The 23,437-nt window shown below is 39.5% G+C and overlaps 1 protein-coding gene across 3 annotated transcripts in view; it reads right to left on the bottom strand.

The window, feature by feature from the left end:
- The window catches only part of bub3 (BUB3 mitotic checkpoint protein), a 37,191-nt gene that overhangs the window by 4,788 nt on the left and 8,966 nt on the right, over positions 1-23,437 (bottom strand). For all 3 annotated transcript variants that reach the window (XM_052027833.1, XM_052027834.1, XM_052027832.1), the window contains exons 3-6: positions 11,975-12,044; positions 11,252-11,403; positions 4,764-4,922; positions 2,517-2,694 (exon numbers count right to left, since the gene is read on the bottom strand). In XM_052027833.1, coding sequence (XP_051883793.1) covers positions 2,517-2,694; positions 4,764-4,922; positions 11,252-11,403; positions 11,975-12,044 — 559 coding nt within the window. The remainder of the gene's footprint in view (positions 1-2,516; positions 2,695-4,763; positions 4,923-11,251; positions 11,404-11,974; positions 12,045-23,437) is intronic.

Raw genomic sequence — 23,437 nt, 5'->3', positions numbered from 1 at the left:
GGAAAGGAAAAACAAGTCCAAATCACCATACAGCTACTCCAATCTATCTTCCATTTGATGGCAGCTTCACCTGTTACGGACTCAGTGAATGTCCCTTTAAGATAGTGTGTGTGTGGCGTGCTTACGTCAATAGAAGATAAAGGACGTAATGACGTTGTTGAAGAAGTCAGAAGAGGAAGAGAGAGAAGGAGAGAGAGAGAGAGAAGGAGAGAGAGAGAGAAGGGAGAGAGACACCAGCCTGCTAGTTTTCTCTATCGATGGATGAGAAACTATAACTGAAATCCATGTATGGAAGTTGGAAGTAATCCGGTGGAGTTCACTTTGTTGCTGACCTGTAGAAGGAAACAGGTATTTGTGTGTGGACGACCACGATTCGGATGCTTTTCGGGGTGAGGAAGTCACTACCGAGTAAACACTGGAGTATCGTTTGGGTTCCACTGTGGAACATTTGGATTTCGTATTTACTCTCTCTATGCTTCTCTACGCCTACGCCTTATCTTCAGACAACAGTGGTTGTTGAAGAAGCCCTTGCTCATGTTTCACCTTATGGCTTGCGGAACTGAACTTTAAGAACCATTCCTGAACTTGGAGTTTGGGACTTTGTCACACACACACACACACAAAGAGTTTAGTTTTGGGGTTAACGTTCAAGGTTTAACATTTTTGAATTCTAACATACTAACATTTTTACTTCTATTTTACATATTATCATAAGTAGTGATTAATAAAATAGTTTTTAACACTGAATCATGCTCAGTGTGTTTCTTTTGTTGCTGGTTCGTGACACACCCAATTTGAAATCCTGGTGACTTATTCTTGGCTTGTTTTCTACACCTTCAAGGTCAACAATTCTCCACAAAATTCAAAGCAAATCTCAAACTCAAAACATTACTTATCACTCACTTTTTTCCAAAATCCCGTAACCTTTTCAAAAGCTGGATTTCCTGTCTGAAGTCTTCTAAACCAGCTTCTACCCAATCCTAAAACTGTACTGACCAAAATCAAGAACTACATCTTGTAATCAACATGGATTGCATTTTAATCACCCACCTTCTGACTCACTTTTTACTGTGACATTACATCGCCAATCATTTCTCTTCCCATAACCACATGCTCACCTCTGATATTGCATAGCTTCCATCTCATCTCACAATTTTAATCATGTATGTGCTAAGCCCTCAGTCATGATCCACAAACATGTTCAGGTTCCACATGCAGACTAAGTGAGGTTAGGTGGGCAGCTTTAGTTTGCTACCTCCACCTCTCAACTGGTTCAAAAGTCTGTTGCTTAAAGTTGTTTAATTTCTTCACATTAATGCCAGGAAAATCAAATCCATTCTCTACAATTACTACCAGCAACTACATTCCCATTTGATTTATATCAAGAAAATTTGAGTCTCATCATAGAACTCCCCCCCCACACCCCAAAGTGAACTTTACCTACAACTGTCGACAAAAATGTTATACAGTGCTTTAGCATGGTGAAAATTTGCCTATAAGTATTGCTCAAGTTTCATCCATTTTAAAAACTAGCTATTGCTGACAAACTTCAATGTATTTAAACTGAACATTCAGAAGAGAAAATGAAGAACTTTTTCTTTAAGCAAAGCACACGAAGTATCATGGCTAACTTTAAAATGCTCTGCTCAATCATAATTAGATGCATTTTAGCTACTGTTCTTTGTAAATAAACTTCTAGTGTAAGAATTGGAATATTTAATGTAGCAGAATGTAAAGTGCCATTCCAGTACTCCAGTGGCAAATTACTAGCCAACAGTTAATTTATTGCGTATTATAACAAATCATCTGATCCATCAATTTTAAACTCTGCTCAATTTAAGAGGTCTTGGTTTATAGCATTGTTAGAAAGAAAAAAAATCACCATTGAAAACTGCTGATATGAAATCTAACGTCTCTAAAATTAGAGACCAAATTTACAACCTTGAAAAACATCCACAATCATGCACTATTGTTTATATTTTACATCTTTGAGATTAAAGTGCTTCCAAATAATTTTAAAGAGGCATAATTTCCCAAAAAGTAGCAAATTTCACAAGTCTGGGTTCTTGTACTTACCAACATAAATGGAAGACACATTGAGATTTGATATCTCTAACATAGTTGGGACAACAAAATTCAAAAAACAGAAAAGTGTTAACCATTCCATCACCTGACTTTCTGTTTGCTGGGATTCGAAGAAAGCACAGTAGATGTTGTGGGAAGTGACACCAGAAGCTACAAAGTTTTCAGTATACAGGTCAAACCATTTCTGCCATAAATCCTTTAATAAAAAACACTAGTTGGGGAGTCTAAAAAAAGAATCAGGCCTGGGACAAATAAATGTTTGCACATAAAATTATTCACGCATTGAAATTGTAATGGTATAAAAAATTAACTGCTTATGTTTTTTTTTAAAACCAGGCACAATCAATCTAAAACTTGAGTCTTGAGACTAAAATAGGAGTTCATATTTTAGCAAAGTTCATGAATACAGAACTTTTTAAGTTATATCTTACCTGTAGCAAAAGTATTGTGAACACTGTGAAAGGAAATGGCATTGACTGGATAGATTTGTTCAAGGTTGTTCTCTTTCAATCGATGACATTTAAAAGCATACTTTTTCTTCTGTACTTCTGGGTTAGGATCAAGGTACTCCACTGCAACACGTCCTTCAATTGAACTAAGAACATAGCCCTAAAAAGAAAATATTACATAAAATCCATAGATTACACAAACAAGGTTAAAAATGTCTGATTAGTCAACAGCTGTTAATCCTCCCAATATCTTATGATTTCAAGAAACTGCAAGAGAATCTATTCATAACTTAGCTCATCTGCTACTGTACATAATTTAGTCTGAATATAGAGAAGTATGAGAAATACAGGGAACTATATCTATGAAGTATAAGCAAGTAGGGCAGGACTGCTTGAAATTTTGTTCACCTGCACACACAAAGATCTGTTAAGTACTCCTCTTAATAGCAGATGCTCTACACCATGTCTAAAAGGTCTATTGGACCATGGAGGCACCACTGGCTTATGTAGGGCTGGAATTCCATTTCACTGCTATTAAGTCATGATACAATACTAAATTTCATATAAATAATATATAAATCTCACTTCCTAACTGTAGTACATTAACAATTTAAATTGGCTTTGACTTTCATATTACATATTTGCATCAGTGAAACTGCTTTGCATCAACTTGAAATTTCAATGTAAATAACACTGTTAAAGCGAGGCATCATTTGGTAGTTTTTCTAATCTAATAATCAATTTAGCTTTCCTTTTAATAGAAAATGTTGTGAAAGCAAAAAAATGAGTCAAATATGGCTATCACCAGATTGGCAACATAACTTTTAGCTTTCATGCGCATCAGTATTAAAAACCAATTAAAAAATTCTCCTACCTGCTGCATCCACAAGTCTGATTAAATACATCAAGAACAAATTAAGATTAACTGCAATTTTTCTAAGAGAAATTGATGGTGTCAAAACTGTTGAATTGCTGGTAACACTCGTCATTTGGCCAATCACCTCAATAAAACACTATTGCCTTCCAAGCAATCAAGTGAAACTATAAAAATAACCACACTGAAAAAAAACAAAAAATGGATGAAAGTGACCTATTGGTATAGGACACAAAATCCTAAAGTGGAAATATGCTGGAATACATTTGGAAAAATATATTGAAAAAAAACTTAAGAGTAACAGTCGATCTTTCAAAGTTATAGGAAAAGCAAATTACATTTTTAGTATAGATAGGACCACTGAGTGTAACACTGGATTGCGCAAAACTTATTTACATATGCATATGAAAATATTTTTAAGTTTTGGTTCTCTACCAACCCCCCACCCCACACACAGTTAAGATGGCAAGGGCTTGGAAAAAGGTGCAGAACTGTACAAGATATTAGTTAGATCACAGTTGACTAATGTTTTGTGAATAGTTCCAATCACAAAACAGGAAGGATTTGATAGCATGATAGGAAGTGCAGAGACAATGTATGAAGATTTTGCAAGGCCTGGAGAATTATAATTAGGAAGAGAGCCTGTCTAGACTGGGTTCGTTTACTTAGGATGAAAGGAGACCGAAGGGCGATTTAAGTGTATAAAATAATGAGAAGCCTATGGAGGGCGAATAATAAGGATCTATTTCACTTAGCAAAGTGATCAATAACTAAGGGATATGAATCAAAATTGATTGGTAGGAGTACAGAAGAGCTGAAAAAATAATTTAACAAGAGATGGGTATCTGGAAGTCACTCCCTAACAAAGCAGTGGAATTAGAGATCTCCATCACATCTAAAAAGTAACTGGAAGAACACAAACTACTGTAACCCGCAGGTTATGCAACTGACTGCTGACAAGTGTGATTAACCCATTTTAAGCTGGGGATATGGGATGAATGGCCTCCTTCTGTGCTGTAAGTGAGATTGTTATTAGATTTCAAAGCGAACATGGTAGATCACAAGGATAAAGAATCCCTTGTAAGATGTAAGATGAAAAAAAAGCTTGATTTCTTTTGCAAAGTTTGTTTGGGCTAGGTTTTAGCCAGGTAGTAGCATGATACGGGAAGATGGAATAGCATGGGTAGTTATAAGCAGCTGCATACACTGATCTTAAATGGTCAAAATATTGCTCATCATTTCCCAAGAATATTTCAGATGTCAAATATTCAGTGTACATTCAACTATAATATAACAAAACCATAGAACGTTATACTCAATGAGTACAAATAGCACTGTTAAACATATATAATTACCTGCTTATTTGGAAATGCTCTAATGCAGCGGGTCTGATACTTCAGACTAGATTCTCTCCTTTGCTGTACGTAGCCCATGTTCCTCAAGTCCCACACCAGTACACGACGACTAGCTGTTCCAACAATTAGACGATCTCCAGACACAGAAAGAGTGTACACCTAAAATTGAAGGTGTGGGGAGGAAGCAAAAAAAACTCAACTATTATCTCTAAGATTACACACGTGTAACAAGGATGAAAATGCTTTCACATTTTATGCTGGGTTTTAAGCACCCAGAAAGGTAGGATAGTTTAGCATCCTCTTTACTTAATATTGGTGGCAGCCATCTTAAGCTAATTAACTTTTAGCAAGTCATACAATACAAAGGTCCAACACATGAAGTAAATTATACTTGATAGCTTAAACTCGGAAATTATTGCACACCATACACCAAATGCATGATACAAAATAAGATTTCTTTATTAGTCACATGTATATCGAAATACACAGTCAAATGCATCTTTTTGTGTAGAATGTTCTGGGAGCAGCCCGCAAGTGTCTCCACTCTTCCAGCGCCAACATAGCATGCCCACAACCTCCTAACTCGTACGTCTTTGGAACATGAGAGGAAACCGGAACACCCGGAGGAAACCCACACAGACACGGGGAGAACGTACAAACTCCTTACAGACAATGTCTCGACCCACTTATAAAATTATGTACAGGCAAAAACCTGTGCATTATAAGCCCTATTTAAAGTGACATTCAGTTATTCAGTACACAAAAATTGCGAATCTGTCCTTTAAGAGTCCATTTTTCAATTAAAACAACACTTGAAAAATATTGAGTGCTTAAGATTTTTGACATTAGTGTATTCAGCTTGAAAAAGTCTTCAATGAAAGCAAATTGAACACACATCCTTAATGGTCTTACATTCCACTATTTTTCTGCCACATCTGATAACATTTCTTGTAGATGATTTTCCATTACTTCAATTTATGCCTTCAAATGGGAACATCAAGGGGTCGTTGCTTTATTGATAAAATTTATCATTTAATTTTCTGTAGAATATTGCAGAACATTTTTTCTTTATTGACCCATAATTTGGATTTCTACCTAGAGATTGCAAAGTTGATGGGACAGTTGCATTCTGGGTATCATGAAGAGCAGTATGCTCAACAAGCCATATGATTTGCTCCTGCCTAACAATTTTATACATTTGTGGGAAAGTAGGGCACAGGGCCCTGTAAGTTAGCAGGGTATCTGTGTCAGACTGTACATAAACCAAAATAGGAGTAGATCTGCTCCCCTATGGAGGCAGCCGCAACACTTTCTCAGCCCAGAATTTTAACATAACTTCCGCACCATGCCACACCCCACCCTTAAATGTCTCTTTTAGACATTTTACCCTTTATCTCCTGAAGGCATTCAAACCTTCCCCACACTAGAGGGCAGAGAATGTCAAGCACTAACAATACATTTAGATTTTTAAACTGTGATGTTTCCAGTAGTGGGAGAATCTAGGACCAGAGGGCACAGCCTCAGAATAGAACGATGTCCCTTTGGAATTGAGATCAGGAAGAATTTCTTTAGCCAGAGGGTGATGAATCTGTGGAATTCATTGCCACAGACGGCTGTAGAGGTCAAGTCATTGGGTATATTTAAAGCCGAGGTTGATAGGTTCTTGATTAGTAAGGGCATCAAAAGGTTACAGGGAGAAGGCAGGAGAATGGATTGACAGGAAAAAGAAATCAGCCATGTTTGAATGGCAAGCAGACTCAATGGCCTAATTCTGCTCCTATGTCTTATAGTCTTATATTTGATTGGGGAGGATCCAAGCAATGGTCAGTAATGCAATAAAGGGAAAACCATAACCAAACCATAATCAATTCTTAATGTCTCCTCATCAATGCTCATTCAACCTTGTGCTGTACATTTGTCAGAAATCAATAGGTATTCATTGCATAAATATCAAAAAATATTTTAAAAAGCAACAATATATAGCTTCAGTCTTACAGATTACCAACACTGCCAAACAATTTGATGGCTTCAGTGAATTTCACAAATTGTCTATTTTGCTGCCCTGTAAATCATTAAGGAAGCTTGGGAACCCTACTCATGACTGAACTACATTGGGGACAAATTTTCTACTTCAGTTCCCATACCAAGAAACTCAACTTCCTCAAACAATCTTGTAGCAGTGTCACAAACCAGCAACAAAAGAAACACACTGAGCATGATTCAGTGTTAAAAACTATTTTATTAATCACTACTTATGATAATACGTAAAATAAAAGTTAAAAAAAATGTTAGTATGTTAGAATTCAAAAATGTTAAACCTCGAACGTTATCCCCAAAACTAAACTCTTCGTGTGTTTGTGTGACAAAGTCCAAAACTCCCAGTTCCGGAATGGTTCTTAAAGTTCAGTTCCGCAAGCCATAAGGTGAAACATGAGCAAGGGCTTCTTCAACAACCACCGTTGTCTGAAGATAAGATGTAGATGTAGAAAAACATAGAGAGAGTACATACGAAATCCAAATGTTCCACGATGGAACCCAAACGACACTTCAGTGTTTACTCGGTAGTGACTTCCTCACCCCGAAAAGCATCCGAACCGTGGTCGTCCACACACAAATACCTGTTTCCTTCTACAGGTCAGCAACAAAGTGAACTCCACCGGATTACTTCCAACTTCCATACATGGATTTCAGTGGCAAACACAGATATTGTTTCTCATCCATCGATAGAGAAAACAAGCAGGCTGGTGTCTCTCTCCCTTCTCTCTCTCTCCTTCTTCTTCTTCTTCTGACTTCTTCAACAACGTCATTACGTCCTTTATCTTCTATTGACGTAAGCACGCCCCACACACACATACACACACACTCTCTATCTTAAAGGGACTTTCACTGAGTCCGTAACAGCAGCATTTCATTCATTTTAGCTAACACCTAGGGCCTCCCAATACCTTTCACTAAATACTAGACTTATTACATCAGAGGAAAGATTAGCAGGCTAATAAATGGGATGTACATGAAAATAAGATGTGTGATGATCAAGCGCAGAATGTTTCTAAATCACTCAGTTTCAGACGATACAGTCAGAAACTAAATGATAAGCAAATATCTACAATATTGTAGATGCATGAACATTCGTGAACCTGAATGCGCAATTAATCAAAGCCTAGCGATGGATGGTGAGCAGCAAATATTCTCACTACAAGCTCAAACTCAGTTTCATTAAAACTAGCAAATTCTGTGCAAAAATAGAAAAATTAGAAAAAACTAAATGGAGAAAATAGGGGCGGCACAGTAGCGTAGTGGATAGCACGACGCTACTACAGCGCCAGTGATGGGGTTCGATTCCCGTCGCTGTCTGTAAGGAGTTTGTACGTTCTCCTGTGTCTGCGTGGGTTTCCTCCGGGTGCTCCAGTTTCCTCCCACATTCCAAAGATGTACGGGTAGGTTAATATGGGTTTAAAATGGGTGGTGCGGACTCATTGAGCCGGAAGGGCCTGTTACCACGCTGTAAGTAAAATGTAAAAAATTTAAAATGTCATTCAAGTGTGCAGATGGCAAAGGAAACAGGATTAAAACTGGTGATCTCATGGACCTTGATGTTTTTCAAAGACTTGTACAACGCTGTTGGCTTCAATTAAGAAAAAGAGTAAAGGCAAAGGCGATAGCAGGAAAGTAACTCGAGGGTTGCCAACAAACATGGAGAAATGGTTTCCAAGTAGAAAGGCCTAATGAAAAATAACCAAGATGTGAGCCCGCAGAAATTGATGAGCATAGAGTATAAATAATGTGCTACAGCAGTAGTCAAAAGAGTGGAAACTTTACAAAGGATGGAAGGCAACTGAAAGGACTGAGACATGTTAACAAGCATGTGGATAGGATACTGCAAATACCCAACTCTTCTACCCCCCAAAATATCCCTGCACCTTTCTTACTGTTTCATTTTATTTTTGATGTAATAAAACATTACAAGGCAGCACTGCAACTTCAAGCCTCAATACACACAGCACCTTCTATTTTACTGTTCCCAATTAGTCACTCATTTACCTGATATTGATGAACCATGGTAAACAATTTCAAAACTTACTTTTAAAAATCTACAAAAACTAAAAGCTAGGCAATATAATAGTTAAGTCAATCTTATATGTCTCCTGGGACTTTGCAAATATCTAAAATATCTACTCAGTGAAAATTATGCACTGCATCATCCGTGGATAGCCATTTTTTTCTGTTGATTTCAAGGTGGCACTGTACTTAATTCTACCTCCCTTGGTTATTTGTTATTGTCACTTTAGCATTTCTTTTTGCACTACAATCTTTGCACCATTCTGCTACTTTGCACTCATCATTGTATTTATTGTTGTATTTATGAATACCATGCATAGTGTTTACTCTGTGAGCTTCATGCTAGCAAGTAATTTGACTGCACCCTGAGGTTTATGACAATAAACTAATCTGAACTGGAAGCTTGCACCAGGTCTATCTGACAAATCTGAGAAAGTCTGCCCAAGACCACCTCAGCTTTAAGTTTGCTGGAAACTCCTCCAGTACAAAGGCAGGTAAGCTAGGGCTGATACTTAATTGGACCAGACTAAAACCACATAATACACTGAAGTTAAGATAACATACACATCCTGGAATTCCAGATGGAAAACCAACAGTCTTTTATATCTATATATATATATCTATATATCTATATATATATATATATATATATATATATATATATATATATATATACACACATACATACATAAGCAGTTTTAAAGAAGTGATTTTGCTGATTTCAAGCTTGCAATTTGTATCAAGTTTAAATTACATATATTTCACGTGCATTTTTGAAATACTGGTTGTCAGGTATTTTCCGCATTGCAAGTTTGATATTCCCAACTCCTACGCACTCATAAATCAAATGATAGAGCTGATGGGTCATGCAGATTCTGCCAGTCTACTCTGTGCACACATTCATCAGGAATAGTATTACTCAATCAGATAAAAAACCTGATGCCATAATGAATCCTAGTGAACCAATAAACAGTTTCATCGACAATGCCTGTCTGTTCCACTCCATTCTGTCACAGATTCATCACTGGCTCTTGAAACCTAACATGCTATAAATCATACCCTCATTCACCACTACCCATTTTCACTAAACAAAGATCTTACTAAAAAAAAATTAGGCTTAGAGTAATGGAATAGCTTCATGGCCAGTTAGTAGATATTGCAGTAAATAATGATGTAGTAATAGGGTGCTTAGGGCAGGAGGTTAACTTCTGAACATTATATTATAACCATTATAACTACAAGATTTGAACCTTATCTATATATTACAACTTGCAAAAGGTGAAAATTACTTCAAGACAATTGAAAATGCATCTGTGTGCTGGTAACATTTAAGGTTCTACAATGCAAATACCAATTATACCCCAATTTGGAAAAAAAAACCTAGAGGAACAATAAATAATGTAGAAGTTTATCATGTTTCCACTGTTGCCTCAAAATATACAAACTATGTATAATAAGACTCCACGTGGACACAGGTTAAATTCTCCCATCCTCTAGACAAAGGCATTATTCAACTCACCAAAATGCCAAAAAGATACATGAGGATAGCTTAAGTCTAATAAACGTCGTCAGTGTCAAGGACACCAAAACCTTATCTTTCTTTTTGTAGATACTGACCGTTTTCTTCTGCGTCTGCAACATTTTCTGCATGTGTTCAAATTCCCAGCATTTTACTCCCATATGCAAAATTATTCAACACTCGGAAACAAAACTTTACCCCATTCTAAAACAGATTTCAGTAATCAACTTGGAAAAGATTTTACATATGAAAATGGGAACATAATCAATTATCCTTATTACTCGAGGCAAAGACATGGATAAATTTCAATATACCAATACAAAACTAAGGCAAGTTCATTGCAAACAAAATTTTACATAGAAGGAGTAGATCATTCAGCCTCCTCAAGCCAGTTTGGCCAGTGAGTTACATCACTGCTGATCATTAACAGCATCTACTCACATTACATGTATTACCCTTAATAATTTGTCAGAAGTGTGTTTTAAAAATGTCTATTCATCCAGCTGTAACAGCTTTTTGGGTGACAAGAGTTGTAGATTTTCTTTACCGTGCAAGGAGGAATATTTTCTTGCATCATCCCTGAATAACCTAGCTCTAATTTCAAAATTGTCCATCTTTGTTCTGAATATGGAGGACTCAGTTTGTCTAACATACCAATTCACTTAATATTTTAAACACTAACAAGTCATGAATTTACCTTCTGCACAAGGGGAATATACACTTTTGGACAAGAACAGATTTATAAATAACAATCCAACTTGCACTTCCAAAGCCAGGTTTCAAAACACTGCATTTTGAATAACCTGCATTTTTTGGTCTAAGAAATGCTACAACCATATATTTGCTTATATGGTGTTCAACAGTCAGGTTTTATTTAAAATATTTATTTTATAACAATAGCACTGCGTACCCTTTCTGGCTGTGCAAATGTCCCAGCATTGCACGGTGTTCTAGGATCCCACAGCTTGACTGTTTGATCCCAACTTCCAGTGACCATTACGTTCACTTCTGGACAGTATTCAACACAACGAATCGAAGCATCATGGGAACCCACAACAGATTCTATTTGAAAGATAAAATTAACTGACATGAGCATCACATCAAGGAAACACAATATTTGTCCCAACACAAACTGTGACTATTTTGTTTAACAAAAGCAAACTTTAAAAACTCATTTGTATCATGGATGATATTCTGAAGGTTCTTGAGATAAGCCCTTCTAATTAGACAATGTACAGTACAGCATTCAGTTTTCCCATCTGCACTAGCTATACAGATATATACCATGGGATCTCAAAGACCAAAATTAGTATAAACTAGTCTTCCATTATTTTTCCACTCACCTCAAGCTGCTGATACTAGCAGATGTTCTCATTCACAAATTGTTTAGCACAAACCAAATAAGCAGCAAATATGAATTGCAGGTGAACAGTGAAATTGATTTGGATTTGGAATTTAATTAAAATAATTTAAATAATTTTTGCTCAAGTATTCTTTCCCCACTTTAATTACATTAAAGAATAACCTCATGAAAGGCGATTAAATTCATTGCTGTCCCTACACCACTTCAAAAGAGTATTCTATCACATTATGCACCTCCTTACGCAACATGTTTAACACAAACATTTCTCACCTTGGTCCGTGTTTAAGTCACGCATTTTCAGTGAAAGGTCCAATCCACCACTCCATGCATGAGTTGGATCCTGTTTAGAGTGAATAATAAAAAATTAACAATCTGCCTATTACCTAAATACAAAACCAAATTCTGTAGGTGCTGGAAATCTGAAATAAAAACAATGCTGGAAATTATTAGCAATTCAAGCAACATACCTGTATGTGGCGAGAGGAACAATTAACATTTCAGGTCAATGATGTTTCAACAGAACTGGGAAATCAAACATGTTTAAAGTTGCAGACAAGGGAGAAGGGAGGTGAGAACAAAAGAGAATCTCTGTGATAGGCTGGAGATCAACAGAGAATAAATAGCAAAGGTGGTATTGGCAATGCCAGCTGAGAGGGTAATTGCTAATCACAGTTGATGTTTATGGAGGAGATATAAACCAAAGATGAAAGAGAAGAACAGGGAGGTGGTAAAGAAAACCATGCTGAAATTGAGATACTAACTGCTTGATATGCAAAATAAAACAATGCTAAAATACTCAACAGGTAAGGCAGCATTTATGGAGAAAGGAACAAAGTAAACATTTCAGTTTGATCAACTGGAAAACTGATTATCTGAAACTGCTGAATTAAATTGAGTCCTAAGGGCTGTAATATGCATAAAAGATGAGACATTGGAAAAATGCCAAAGGCCAAAAAAAGATGTAGAAATGAAAGTAGGATGAAGAATTAAAGTGACAAATAGAAGCTCAGGGTCACTCTTGAGAGCTAAAGGGAGTTGCTCTACAAAGTAGTTGCCTAATCTGCCTTTGATTTTTCCAGTGCAAAGGAAGTAATGGCATGAAAAGTGAAGTGAATGTAGGCAAAAACTGTAAGTACCAACAATGAAACACTGCTTCACATAATGGGACTATTTAGGTTCCTCGATGGTGGGAAGAGGTAAAGGGATAGGTGTTGCATCTCCTGCAGTTCCAACGATAAGTGGGTGAGGAGCAGCATTAGCAGAAACATAAGAGGGAACCACTTGAGTTGTAGTAGGAATAGTCCCTTCAGTATGCTGCAAGTGGGGGGGAGGGGAAAATGTATCTGGTGATGATAGAAATTAGAGGAAGAGCCACAGAAGCAAGATGGTGGGAAGGCAGGAACAAGTAGAACCCTTTCCTTTCCGTGATGGTGAAGGGAGTGAGAACAGAAATGCAGAAAACGGAAAAAACACAGTTGAGATCTCTTTAAATATGAAGGAAGGAAAACTATAGTTAAAGAAAAGACAACATCACAGAAACACTAATATGGAAGGTGTCATCATCAGGTGAGATATGACAGAGCTGCAGAAACCACGAAAATTGTACTGAGGTCTTACGGGAGGTAGGTTGGGAGGAGGGATCACAGCAAGGGTCTCCCTTGTCACCATCTTCCACCCCAATAGCCTACACATTCAACAGATTATCCTCCAATTTCTGCCATGTTCAACCTGATTCCACTGCCACATCCCCTAGGACAGTTTAAAGGGAAGGGAGGACTATTCCATCCACAACTCCAATAGTACAGTGGTGCAGCTAGTAGAGATGCTGCCTCACAATGCCAGAGACACAAATTAAATCCTGGCCTCAGCTGTAGGTGCATGGAGTTTACACATTCTCCTGATGAGCACATGGCTTCCTCTGGTTTCTTCCAACATCTCAAAGACATGCAGCTTGGAAGGTTGATTGGACACTAATTTGCCTCTAGTGTGCAAGTCAGCAGTAAAATCTGAGGGAGTTGATGAGAGTGTGGGGTGAATTAAAAAATGCTATCAATGTAAGATTAACATATGTGCAGACTCAGTAGGCCCAAGGGCCTATTTCCATTCTGTGTCTGACTCACACTTCTATTTCCACCAATACCCAACTCCTCTTTTCATAGAATTTTCCCAACTGCAGGAGAAACACATTTGCCCTCTTATCTCTTCCTTCTGACCACCCAGGAATCCAAACTTTCATATAGTTGAAGGAAAACGTGACTGCTCCCAATTCAGTGAAATGCATTCACTGCTCTCAACATGGTTCCCCCTACACCAGAGAAACCTAACACAGATTGAGCGTTCACTTTGCAGTACACTTCCATCTTGTCTTGTCAGCTTTCAGTCACCTGTCAATTTAATTCTCTGCCCCACTCTCTCTGACCTCCATCTTCGACTTCTTACATTTTGCCAACAATGACCAAGTACGTGGAACATTTCACCTTCCCACCAGGCTTTTTACAATACCAAGGACTCAATTTTAGATTATTTGTTTTCTAGTCTGTACAGTCATCAACCTGTAATGTTAACTCCATTTTTCTTTCCTGACCTGCTGAATATTTCCAGCATTACTTTGTTTCAGATTTTCAACATCTGCAGCATTTTACACATCATAGAATTGGCCTGGGAGATGATAGAGCAGCGGGTCCCAAAGAGGTACGGACTAAGTATTTAAAAAGGCTTGAGTGTTTGCGCGGGCTTTTTCCCATAGAATCGGCCCGGGAGACGTTAGAGCAGCGGGTCCCGAAAAGGTACGGACTAAGTATTTAAAAAGCTTGTGTGTTTCATGCGTTTTTGCAGACTTTTTTGTTCTTGCAGAATTTAGGAGGGCAAATAAAAAATAGGTATTGTCAAGCGGAGCGGCCATTGTCGGAGTGGACAGAGTCAGAGTGACTGGCTTTGGCACAACAGGCTTCAGCATCAAGAGGCGGAGACCATCTGCAACAACACTGGTGAGTAGCTGGTAAGTAAGTGTAAGGTTTACTGTTATTGTTATAACTTTTAAGTAGACTACAGCTAGGTAGGAAACATAGTTCAGATGGAGGGCAAGGCAATGTGCTGCAGCTGCATGATGTGGGAGCTAGTGGACCCTGCTGGGGTGCACAGTGACCACATCTGCAGTATGTGCTTGAAGCTGGAGGAACTCTGGCTCAGAATTGATGAGCTGGAGTCGCAGCTTCAAACACTGCAAAGCATCAGGGAGCGAGAGAGTTATGGAGATGCTGTGCATCAGGAGGCAGTCACCCCATTTAGAGCAGGTACTTCTAGGGTCCAGGAGACAGATAGATGGGTGACTGTCAGAGGAGAGAAAGAGAAAGGGAACAGGCAGACAGTGCAGGGGACCCCGGAGGCTGTTCCCCTCAAAAACAGGTATTCCGCTTTGGATGCTGTTGAGGGGAATGACCTACAGGGATCAAGTGGCAATAGCCAGGTCTCTCGTACTGGGACTGGTCCTGCTGCTCAGGAGGGAAGGGAGGAGAAGAGGAGGGCAACAGTGATAGGGGACTCGATGGTCAGGGGAACAGACAGGAGGTTCTGTGGACATGAGCGAGAATCCCGGATGGTATGTTGCCTCCCAGGTGCCAGGGTCCAGGATGTCTCTGATCAGGTCCATAGCATTTTTGAGCGGGAGGGAAAGCAGCCAGAAGTCGTGGTACATGTTGGTACCAATGACATAGGTAGGAAGGGAGATGAGGTCCTGAAAAGTGAGTTTAGGGAGCTAGGCAGAAGGCTGAAGAACAGGACCTCAAGGGTAGCAATCTCAGGATTGCTGCCAGTGCCACGTGATAGTGAAGGTAGGAATAGGAGGAGATGGCAGATGAATGCATGGCTGAGGAGTTGGTGCAGAGGGCAAAGTTTTAGATTTTTGGATCATTGGGATCTCTTCTGGGGAAGGTGGGACCTGTACAGATTGGATGGGTTACACCTGAACTCGAGGGGGTACCAATATCCTTGCAGGCTAGTGTGGTTCAGGAGGGTTTAAACTAGTTTGCAAGGGGGATGGGAACCAGAGGGATAGGTCAGTGGAAGAAGTACATGGAGTAAAGCCAGATCTAACATATAGAGAGGCTTTGAGGAAGGAGGAGCAGAGTATAGGGCATCAAAGTAGTAAGGTGGGCTGAAGTGCATTTACTTAAATGCAAGAAGCATCAGGAATAAGGGTGATGAACTGAGAGCTTGGATAAGTACATGGAACTATGATATTGTGGCTCTTGCAGAGACTTGGCTGTCACCAGGGCAAGAATGGATACTGAATATTCCAGGATTTCAGTGTTTTAAAAGGGACGGAGGGGGGATGGGGGGGGTGGGGAAGAGAAGAGGAGGAGGGGTAGCGTCACTGGTCAGGGATACTATTACAGCTGCAGAAAGGGTGGATAATGTAGCAGGATCCTCTGTAGAGTCAGTATGGGTGGAAGTTAGGAACAAGAAAGAAGTTACTCTACTGGGAGTATTCTATAGGTCCCTGGTAGCAGTAAGGATACTAAGGAGCAGATCGGGAGGCAGATTTTGGAAAGATGCAAAAATAACAGGGTTGTAATCATGGGAGACTTCAACTTCCCAAATATTGATTGGCACCTGCTTAGTATCAAAGGTTTAGATGCAGCAGTTTGTTAAGTGTGTCCAGGTCAGATTCCTGTCACAGTATATTGACATGCCGACTAGAGAGAATGCCATATTAGATCTAGTATTAGGTAATGAACCGGGTCAGGTGACAGATCTCTCAGTGGGTGAGCAGTTGGGGAACAGTGACCATCGCTCCCTAACCTTTAGCATTGTCATGGACAAGGATAGGGGCAAAGAGGACAGGAAGATACTTAATTGGGGAAGGGCAAATAATGAGGCTATAAGGCTAGAACTTGCAAGTGTAAATTGGGATGACATTTTTGAAAGGAAATGTACTATGGAGATGTGGTTGTTGTTCAGGGATCTCTTGCAGGACGTTAGGAATAAATTTGTCCCGGTGAGGCAGAGAAAGAATGGCAGGATGAAGGAACCATGGGTGACAAGAGAAGTGGAACATCTAGTTAGGAGGAAGAAGGCAGCATACATAAGGTTTAGGCAGCAGGGATCAGCTAGGGCTCGAGGATTATAAGGTAGCAAGGAAGGAACTTAAGAAGGGGCTGATGAGAGCAAGGGGACATGAAAAGGCCTTGGCGAGTAGGGTTAAGGAAAACCCCAAGGCCTTTTTCACTTAAGTGAAGAACAAAAGGATGACGGGAGTAAAGGTGGGAAGATGTGCCTGGAAGCTGTGGAAGTGGGTGAGGTCCTCAATGAATACTTCTCTTTGGTATTCATCAAGGAGAGGGGTCTTGATGACACTGAGGATAGTGTTGGTAAGGTTAATGTTCTAGATCATATTGATATCAAGAGAGAGCATGTGTTGGAGCTGTTAGAAAATATTAGGACAAATAAGTCCCCGGGGCCTGACAGAATATTCCCCAGGCTGCTCCGCGAGGCGGGGGAGGAGATTGTTGAACCTTTGGCTAGGATCTTTGAGTCCTTGTCGTCCGTGGGAATGGTACTGGAGGATTGGAGGGTGCCAAATGTTGTCCCCTTATTCAAAAAAGGTAGTAGGGATAGTCCAGGGAATTACAGACCAGTGAGCCTTACGTCTGCGGTAGGCAAGCTGCTGGAAAGGATTCTTAGAGATAGGATCTATGGGCATTTGGAGAATCATGGTCTGATCAGGGACAGCCAGCATGGCTTTGTGAAGGGCAGATCATGTCTCACAAGCCTGATAGTGTTCTTTGAGGTGGTGATCAGATTGATGAGGGTAGTGCAGTAGATGTGCTCTACAAGGATTTTAGTAAGGCATTTGACAAGGTTCCACATGGTAGGCTTCTTCAGAAGGTCAAAGGGCATGGGATCCAGGGAAGCTTGGCCATGTGGATTCAAAATTGGCTTGCCTGTAGAAAGCAGAGGGTTGTGATGGAGGGAGTGCATTCAGATTGGAGTGCTATGACTAGCGGTGTCCCACAAGGATCGGTTCCAGGACCTCTGCTTTTCGTGATTTTTTTTATTAATGACTTAGATGAGGGGGTAGAAGGGTGGGTTAGCAAGTTTGCAAACAACACAAAGGCTGGTGGTGTTGTGGATAGCGTAGAGGATTGTCAAAGATTGCAGAGGGACATTGATAGGATGCAGAACTGGGCCGAGAAGTGGCAGATGGAGTTCAATCCGGAGAAGTGTGAGGTTGTACACTTTGGAAGGACAAACTCCAAGGCAGAGTACAAAGTTAATGGCAGGATTCTGGGTAGTGTGGAGGAGCAGAGGGATCTGGGGGTCCATATCCACAGATCCCTGAAAGTTGCCTCACAGGTGGATAGGGTAGTTAAGAAAGCTTATGGGATGTTAGCATTCACAAGTCATGGGATCAAGTTTAAGAGCTGCGAGGTAATGATGCAGCCCTACAAAACTCTGGTTAGACCACACTTGGAGTGCTGTGTCCAGTTCTGGTCGCCTCATTATAGGAAAGATGTGGAAGTGTTGGAAAGGGTGCAGAGGAGATTTACCAGGATGCTGCCTTGTTTAGAGAATATGCATTATGAGGAGAGATTAAGGGAGCTAGGGCTTTACTCTTTGGAGAGGAGGATGAGAGGAGACTGACAGAGCCCAACTGGAAAAATGGGCCAGAAAATGGCAGATGGAATTTAATGCAGACAAGTGTGAGGTATTGCATTTTGGAAGGACAAATTAAGGTAGGACATGCACAGTAAATGGTAGGGCACTGAGGAGTGCGGAGGAACAAAAGGATCTGGGAGTTCAGATACATTACTCCCTGAAAGTGACGTCACAGGTAGACAGGGTTGTAAAAAAAAAAGCTTTTGGCATCCTGACATTCATAAATCAAAGTATTGAGTATAGGAGTTGGGATGTTATGGTGAGGTCGTACAAGACATTGGTGAGACCTAATTTAGAGTATTGTGTGCAGGTCTGGTCACCTAACTATAGGAAGGACATCAGTAAGATTGAAAGAGTGCAGAGAAAATTTACTAGGATGTTGCCGGGTCTTCAGGAGTTGAGTTACAGGGAAAGATTGAACAGGATAGGACTTTATTCCTTGGACCGTAGAAGAATGAGGGGAGATTTGATAGAGGTTTACAAAATTATGAGGGGTATGGACAGAGTAAATGCGAGTAGGCTCTTTCCACCTAGATTAGGAGAGATAGGTATAAGTGGACATGGCTTTAGGGTGAAAGGGGAAAGGTTTAAGGGGAACATTAGGGGGAACTTCTTCACTCAGAGAGTGGTGGGAGTGTGGAACGAGCTGCCATCTGACGTGGTAAATGCGGGCACCTCTCAAGTTTTAAAAATAAATTGGATAGATACGTGGATGGGAGAGGTCTGGAGGGTTATGGACTGGGTGCAGGTCAATGGGACTAGCAGAATAAAGTTTTGGCACAGATTAGAAGGGCCGAATGACCTGTTTTCAGTGTTGTAGTGTTCCATGTTCTACAAAATATTAAGAGGAACAGATAGAGTGGACAGCCAGCACCTCTTTCCCAGGGCACCAATACTCAATACTTTAAAGCCATGCCCTCTTGTAATGGGTGGGAAGTTCAAGGGAGATATCAGAGGAAGGTTTTTTTTACCCAGAGAGTGGTTGGGGCATGGAATGCGCTGCCTGGGGCGGTGGTGGAGGCAGGTACATTGGTCAAATTCAAGAAATTGCTAGATAAGCATATGGAGGAATTTAAAATAGAGGGATATGTGGGAAGAAGGGGTTAGATAGTCTTAGGCGAGGTTTAAAGGTCAGAGCAACCTGGTGGGCCAAAGGGCCTGTATTATACTGTTCGATGTTCTGTTCTGTTCTACATTTCCAGCATTTTCTTTTCCCTTTTTTCTTGTTCTCCTTTATCTTCTCCAGAGAGAACAACTGTGATTAAAAACTTAAAACCACTCTCAATCTGCACCACGTGTCATTCAGTTTCAGCCTATCATTCATTTTGTTCTTTCCACCTCCACTCTCCCTCTTCTCAACTAAAAACATTTGATTTATAACCTTCCCCCCCAACAGAATGAAGAAATCGGACCTAAAACATAAAAACTGTTTCTCTCTCCAGTAGCTGCCTGACCTGTTGAGTATTCCCTGAATTCCGCTTTCAATTTAGTATACAACCTAACTGGATTTTTAACTAAACATTTTCAATAAACTACCAACATCTGTGCTTTTTGTTTTAAAAGTTCTCCTATACTTTTAAAAATGCACCTACCTCAATTTAACTAAAACACTACAATATAGATTAGCCACTTTATGATATTCTGTAAAGGATTCAATGAAAACCTGCTATTTATCCTTAACATTTTGCTCATCTCCTGCTAATTCATGCATTAAGAATTCAAAAACAATGATTAGTATTTAAATTACAGTTCCTAATGCTGCACTCAAAATAATTGGTCAAGAATTGCAAAGCGTTCCATTCGTTGTTGAAACCATATTTCAAGCACACCATTTGCTCTAAATATTATTAAAAGTTGTGACCTACTACAGGAGCAAATTTTAATGTCACACTGATGTCAGTTACTGGGAGGCACACAGGAATGAATTTAATTCCCCAAGGGGATAAATGGCCTAAAACAGATATTGCAGCAGAGAATACACAAAGGGGTGAAAGAAGAAAATCAGATGTAAACCTGTGCTCTGAGGAAATGTAACCAATTTGCCCCTCCAGGTAACTTACTCCATTCACAAATTGGACATGTTTATATCACCTTAAGTTCCAAGACCATATGTCAGTTCATTTAAAGAGGCAGCAGAGGATGCAAAATGGATTTGTAGAAGTATTTAGACTGGCTTTTCAATCCAGAGGCTAACAACAAACTGTAGTCGATATCAAAAAATGCAAACATTCTTCACAGTAATTAAAATTTTCTCAGTGTAAACATGTATTGAATAAAAATGAATTAGCATGATGGCTGCATGAATGAGAATAACATCTGTGTAATTCTCTTAGGCAAAGCACCAAAGCATTACAAGTGAACAGAATACAAAAACAATACAGTACAATACAAACAAACAATATATTCAAAGACTGAGTGCTAGTCACAGGCCAAAATTCTTGTTATCCTGGTGACATCATAAAAAGTTATGCATAGGAAAAATTGTTATCAGAGATATAGACATTCATTTTGTAGCTACAAACAAAATTCAAACATGGGCCATTTACCCCTCCATCCCAGAGGCCGAGGCGTATTAAAACAAAGGATCAAGTGTTACGGACTCAGTGAAAGTCCCCTTAAGATAGAGAGTGTGTGTGTATGTGTGTGTGGGGTGTGTGTGGGGTGTGCTTACGTCAATAGAAGATAAAGGACGTAATGACGTTGTTGAAGAAGTTAGAAGGAGAGAGAGAGAAGGGAGAGAGACACCAGCCTGCTTGTTTTCTCTATCGATGGATGAGAAACAATATCTGTGTTTGCCACTGAAATCCATGTATGGAAGTTGGAAGTAATCCGGTGGAGTTCACTTTGTTGCTGACCTGTAGAAGGAAACAGGTATTTGTATGTGGACGACCACGGTTCGGATGCTTTTCGGGGTGAGGAAGTCACTACCGAGTAAACACTGAAGTGTCGTTTGGGTTCCATCGTGGAACATTTGGATTTCGTATGTACTCTCTCTCTGTTTTTCTACATCTACATCTTATCTTCAGACAACGGTGGTTGTTGAAGAAGCCCTTGCTCATGTTTCACCTTATGGCTTGCGGAACTGAACTTTAAGAACCATTCAGGAACTGGGAGTTTTGGACTTTGTCACACACACACACACGAAGAGCTTAGTTTTGGGGTTAACGTTCGAGGTTTAACATTTTTGAATTCTAACATACTAACATTGGAATGAAAAATGCTCCGGCAACATTTCAAAGAATGATTAATTCAGTGATTCATGGGTTAAAACATACAGATGCCTACATTGACGACTTAGTGACTGGGAATGATACATGGGAGGATCACATCTCTGCGTTAGAAAGGTTGTTTGAAAGACTTTCCAAGGCTAACCTTACAGTTAACTTGGCTAAAAGTGAATTTGGCCATGCCACTGTGACGTATCTTGGTTATGTTGTAGGTCAAGGCAAGCAAGCTCCTGTTCAGGCAAAAGTTCAAGCGATATCTGAGTTCCCTATTCCCACAGGTACGAGGACTGTTAGAAGATTTTTGGGAATGGTTGGATATTACCGAAAATTTTGTAAAAATTTTGCTGATATTGCTCTTCCCCTAACTAATCTTCTGAAGAAGGGAGTAAAGTTTGTTTGGACAGATTCTTGTCAAGAAGCATTTGAGAAGCTGAAAGCCATTTTATGCTACCATCCTGTGCTCAAAACACCTGACTTTGAAAAGCCATTTTCATTAGCAGTAGATGCCAGTGATGAAGCTGCAGGAGCTGTGTTGTTGCAGAAGGGTGACCTTGATGATATTGACCATCCTGTAGCTTACTTTTCAAAGAAATTTAATGAGCATCAAAAGAATTATTCCACCATAGAGAAAGAATTACTGTCGCTTGTTTTAGCCTTGCAACATTTCAGTGTATATGTTTGCACTGCTCAGAAACCATTGACTGTGTATACAGATCATAACCCATTGGTGTTTCTGAGCCGAGTCAAAAACAAGTACAGAAGGCTGTTAAACTGGAGTTTAATTTTGCAAGAGTTTGATCTCATGATAACTCACATTAAAGGCAAAGATAATGTGATTGCTGATTGTCTTTCTTGATGTTAAATGGGAAACATGTATCTGTACTAATCTGATAGTCTGTAGTTGTGTAGCATGATAATTATTAACATTACTAACTGTATGCGCGGTTAAATTTTTCTTGGGAAAAATTTTTTTTTTTAGGTGGGAGGTGTTACGGACTCAGTGAAAGTCCCTTTAAGATAGAGAGTGTGTGTGTGTGTGTGTGGGGTGTGCTTACGTCAATAGAAGATAAAGGACGTAATGACGTTGTTGAAGAAGTTAGAAGGAGAGAGAGAGAAGGGAGAGAGACACCAGCCTGCTTGTTTTCTCTATCGATGGATGAGAAACAATAACTGTGTTTGCCACTGAAATCCATGTATGGAAGTTGGAAGTAATCCGGTGGAGTTCACTTTGTTGCTGACCTGTAGAAGGAAACAGGTATTTGTATGTGGACGACCACGGTTCGGATGCTTTTCGGGGTGAGGAAGTCACTACCGAGTAAACACTGAAGTGTCGTTTGGGTTCCATCGTGGAACATTTGGATTTCGTATGTACTCTCTCTATGTTTTTCTACATCTACATCTTATCTTCAGACAACGGTGGTTGTTGAAGAAGCCCTTGCTCATGTTTCACCTTATGGCTTGCGGAACTGAACTTTAAGAACCATTCAGGAACTGGGAGTTTTGGACTTAGTCACACACACACACGAAGAGTTTAGTTTTGGGGTTAACGTTCGAGGTTTAACATTTTTGAATTCTAACATACTAACATTTTTTTTAACTTTTATTTTACGTATTATCATAAGTAGTGATTAATAAAATAGTTTTTAACACTGAATCATGCTCAGTGTGTTTCTTTTGTTGCTGGTTTGTGACACAAGTACAAAAGATTTCAGAAAGTTAACAACCATAAGTCATGAATGGTATTGAAAGCAGTAAGCAGAATTAGAACGGAGACACCAGAAGGGAAGTTTCTACACTTACAAAATAAAGAAAAACCTAACTGGTAAGTGAAAATCATACTGCAGATGCT

This window comes from Pristis pectinata, chromosome 12 (genome assembly GCF_009764475.1).
Source record: "Pristis pectinata isolate sPriPec2 chromosome 12, sPriPec2.1.pri, whole genome shotgun sequence".
NCBI classification, from domain to species: domain Eukaryota; kingdom Metazoa; phylum Chordata; class Chondrichthyes; order Rhinopristiformes; family Pristidae; genus Pristis; species Pristis pectinata.
Note: the sequence above shows the minus strand (reverse complement) of the source record. Positions and strands in the feature narration are given on the sequence as shown.